Raw genomic sequence first — 4,690 nt, forward strand, 5'->3', positions numbered from 1 at the left:
ACATGTGAGTCGTTTATGCAAACTCCCTTCGACTCTTTGCGCAAAGACTTCTCAAGTAAACAATCCTGTTTTTGTGCTTTAATTCTGTAATGAACAAGCCAGTTTCTTATCTTGTGTTAATTTATGTCACATGTGGTTGATGGGATTTATCTTACCTGAGTGACGTGTCGCTATTTTTTCACTTCCGTGTATTAATTTATGATTAGTTCATCACAGTTGAAATTTTATCATCATCGCTTTCCCCGAGACATGAATCAACAGCTGACTACAAGTTACTTCATTTTCAGCAACGGAAACGTTTGAAGGGAATCACTTAAATGTATTTGCTATTATCTGACCTAATCCGAATTTGTTGACCTAATGGTAAAGAAGTGTAATTAAAGAACAGATTGTTTTTTGCAATCAGATTCTGCTTCTAATGGTTAACAAAATATATCTCTGTGGGTAGTCATGACGTGAAGATATTATATATCATATGATATGGTGCTCATTATTTTCTATGCTTAGCTGTTGATATTTATGTATATAAATTACAGAATGTCTGTTATTTCAGGTATTCTGACGTACAGAAGGATGGTAAAGAAGAAAGACCTATTGAAGATATTCTTCATATACATTTGTCTATGTCATCCGTCCCCAGCTCACCCCTGTGGTGACAACCCCTTAAGGAATCTAATGTTTATATCTGAACGTACAGGTAAACAATTTCTTGTAATATTTTCTTCTTCTATGGTGCTATTTTATTTTTGATAAACAAAAACAACAATAAACTGCCAACATGTAAATATGGTCATACTATTAACTCATATTCAATAAAACTAGAGTAAAATATTAGCAAAATGGATAATTTACACGGAAACTCTAAAAACATTACATGGAGAATAAGACCATATGTTCCGGAAGAGGTAGCGTCTTCTTCTTCATCGACGACACCCGCCATGTAAGTCTTGGTCAGTCTACGTAAGTAATGCCACGTTCTCAAAAGAGAACAAGGTATATAACAACGGAACCAGCAGGCAAAATATCGTTCAGTTCCATGTCTCACGAACAATAGACTTTTCTTTCAATGAGATCACTACGTGGACCGTAATGTTACATTTTAATAATATCCACTGAAATATATCTTTTAATGCTCCTTAATTAATTTCTTTAGTAAATAAAAAATATTTTAACTTTGTGTATAATTTCAATTCCTATTGCTTAACTTCGTAGTATGTTTGATTTCCATTTCTTATGCCCCATATTTGTGTCCATGAAGTAATATTCTCGATATCTTATATTTCAGGTCGTGGTATTGATTCTGTGCTGACACTTTTGAGACAATTCGACATTGCTGCCTATAAACATTTCCAGTTCTTGTTCAATAATTACGCCGCATGTGTAGGAATGGTGGACACTGGTTACTTCAAACGGAACGGCGGTCATCCTGATGGCCAGTCCACATCTCAAGACAATCCCAATTCACAACTCACAGATATGCATCTACATGACATCGTCAGTTTCATCAACTCTATGGGCAATGGAAATGCCAAAAGGTAAATACTGCAAAATTCTAAATCGATAAAACGGCATATAAATGTATACACATTCCATAACTGTTGATGTTATCACACACACGTGTAACCTTATTATGAAAGAAAAGTTCGATAGCTGTGCTTATTATCTACATATTGGTTTTAGAATTATAACAAACGAAGGCTGTTGATAATACCCCGGTCTCCCTTACTCTCTCATTTCCCTAGCTTATTAACGAAGTAAAAACTATATGCCTTGATCGTCTTTGATAACGGAGAACTCGCATCTCACTTATATTGTCTTCTCGTGTCCAACGAAATTAAAAAAAAAACCCTCTTAATTAGCAGTTTGATTTGTTCAAAGAAACAAAGATAAACTGACAAATTACCAGGCTGCTACCATTCCTTCACATTGGTACTACTACTACACCGAAGATGGCCAGTTATAGTGAGTGTTTGCTTGGATAGTGACCACGTGGAAAATCGTCATCGAAAACACTGGTCTTTATCGCCCAAGAAAGGGAATAGCTCGTGTTCTATTTGCATCATTAATCATAGTAATTACATACATCAATCCACACCGTTCAAACAAGTGCTAAACGTTTGCCAATCGGGCAGTTGACATCTCCAACCGAAATTATGTTATTTGGTACAAATCCTTCAAGCTGGAAATGTATAAAGAATCTTCCTTCACATTGTCTATAGCGAAAAAAGAATGTTATGGTCAAAAAATACAAACAAACAAACAAAACAAAACAAAAGATAACAACAATAAAAAACAATAACATTAAATAAGTAAATAAATAGATGAAAAATGAAAAGACCATGCCGCGTTTGCCACACATCTTATTTATATCTTATCCTTCGCCAACCTTAGTATGCAATATCTATCTACCTGTATAGAATATATGTCTTAGTGTCTTGGTGACGAACATAATGATATCAAACATGATGTATAATTGTACTTTTACATACGGACACACATTTACTAAGTATTTAGAAAATAAAACTGACTTAGTGTACTGAAGTAAACTTACGAGAAGGATAACAAAAAACACAAGACCATCCACATATGAAATGTCGTATACTCTTAAATCTGTGTATCCAAAGGTTAGCGCGTGCGTTTCGTATAATAGGGCGTTTATGTGTGAGCACACGTAACCAATCAGCTATAGCCGCGCCTTACCCATACCGCTAATATGCCAAGTCGATACAGAAGCAATTAATTTGTACTATAGTTCAAATAAATCCTTCGATACTGTCTGAAAAGGTTTGATTATGAATAGAACTAGAGCAGATAGTATGCTGATTGTAATGAAGGCTTGGCACAGCAATTTCCCATATGTTTGAATAAGTTGTATGCTAAAGGAATAATTTCTTAAAGCTATGTGTCTTATTTGATGGCGCGGAACAATATAACTCAACAATGTTGACGATGATAAGGTGCGATATCCTACAGAGCTCGCAGAAAGGCCAGACAATTTAACTTGTAGGGCAATGTATTGGAATGGTAAATAAGACAAGTGTTTTAAATAGACGTGAATCTGCGGAGCAATCTTAAAATGATGAATCATGTTGACTTGTCATCCAGACGTGCGTATATTGTTGTGGTACTGTTGATCATCCACTCCTAGCACACACGTTTCTCATTCCGTATACCCGTATATCAAGTAAGATGCAGCTTAAGCAAAATGCTTCTCGAAACTCCGATGGTTATACGTCAAAGCTGATTCGTTATGTCTATAATGAATACCGAAAGCTTACAAAGCAGATTTCCTCGAAATGCATATCAATGAAGACTAAGAACAGGTTTTAACCCCCATCATGAAAAATTCCATTTTCTTGCGCGATGTAAATTTCGATATGCTCGATGGCGTTAGTATGTCGGGTCGGGTCGTTCTTATATATCAGGGGATCATTTGAGAAAGTGACATTATTCGGATTGACATGAATATACTTATTGGCTGTCGTCGATGTGGTAGAAAACACTTTCCCTTCTTGAAAATATTGTCTTTGTACCTGTTAGATGTCCCCAGGAAAATCTTCACGTTGATCATGATATGAGAGTTTGTATGGTGATTTTGTAAATACATCAGTATTCATTTGCTTACCTTACGATCACCAGATATTTCACCTCTTTTGAAAAACCTGTGCTACCTTACCTTATCTCGTCTTGGTTTTTTCTACCTCAGGAGTCGTCTGTCTACGTCAATGGTCTTCCAACTTTTCTCTCTATGCCAACGTGGTAATCTTGGTCTGAATGGACAGCTTTCAGCGAGCTCTTCATAGTGTTGAACTTTCAATTTCCTAATGATAGCATCCTCGCTTAACTTAGATATGTTCACGTGCCAGTATTGGTTCTAACTCACAATTTTGCTTCCGTGTTGAAGTTTTTGTGGGGAGCAAAGCCCAGTGCTAACAATAGTTGAAACACATGTTTCTGAATGATGCAAGATGATTTAGATGATACTTGTAAGATATAAATTGGGATTTTTATTTCAATGCGGGTTGTTTTTACTTTGATAATGCGTTTGTTTTATGGTAATGTGACTACCACAGTTCTCGTTTATATAACCTGATATGAGTTGATATTAATATAGATTTTAAGGACCACTGACGAATCCTAAATATTGATATCTTCCCAAATTTAATTTACTCGGAGTCCATATCACTCTGCTGAAAGCCCTTCTATTTTTCACTCTTCTGTGTTAATGACAAGCAATTAAATTGATAGAAATAATGGCATTAATTTTTTAACCTGTTCGTGTCTATGTATCGTAGCAGACAACATTGTAATCATCTAACCGATTATATTGTTTGTTTCAGCATGGACAAGCGACCCTCCCGCATGAATTTGCTTAAACGAGTGTTAAACCAAGCAGGACATTTAATCCATGATGGGCAAGAATTCAGTCAACCGGAAATATTTGAGAGTAGCGGCACAAAATGATATGCAGATCGTAATGGCTATTATGGGAATTTATCGTAAATAACATGTCGAAATGGAGAGCTTCCGTTGTTCTTAAAAATAATCATCAAAACAGTGAGGATAGATAACTTATAATTATATTTATATTCCTAATTTTACGCTCGGTGCTACAACAATATTAATGAATATTGATGGCATCAAGTTTGAACATGAGTTGCAGAAATCGAAATGTATACTACGATAAAAG

The 4,690-nt window shown here is 35.4% G+C and overlaps 1 protein-coding gene across 1 annotated transcript; it reads left to right on the top strand.

The window, feature by feature from the left end:
- The first annotated feature begins 555 nt into the window (after window positions 1-555).
- Window positions 556-4,464, top strand: LOC132547624 (uncharacterized). The gene is made up of 3 exons (XM_060211406.1): window positions 556-697; window positions 1,286-1,535; window positions 4,341-4,464. The coding sequence occupies exons 1-3, from the start codon at window positions 574-576 to the stop codon at window positions 4,462-4,464; spliced, it is 498 nt and encodes a 165-aa protein (XP_060067389.1). The 5' UTR covers window positions 556-573.
- The last annotated feature ends 226 nt before the right edge of the window (window positions 4,465-4,690 follow it).

Source organism: Ylistrum balloti, unplaced genomic scaffold (genome assembly GCF_031769215.1).
Source record: "Ylistrum balloti isolate Yb309-2 unplaced genomic scaffold, AGI_CSIRO_Ybal_v1 Utg369964, whole genome shotgun sequence".
NCBI classification, from domain to species: domain Eukaryota; kingdom Metazoa; phylum Mollusca; class Bivalvia; order Pectinida; family Pectinidae; genus Ylistrum; species Ylistrum balloti.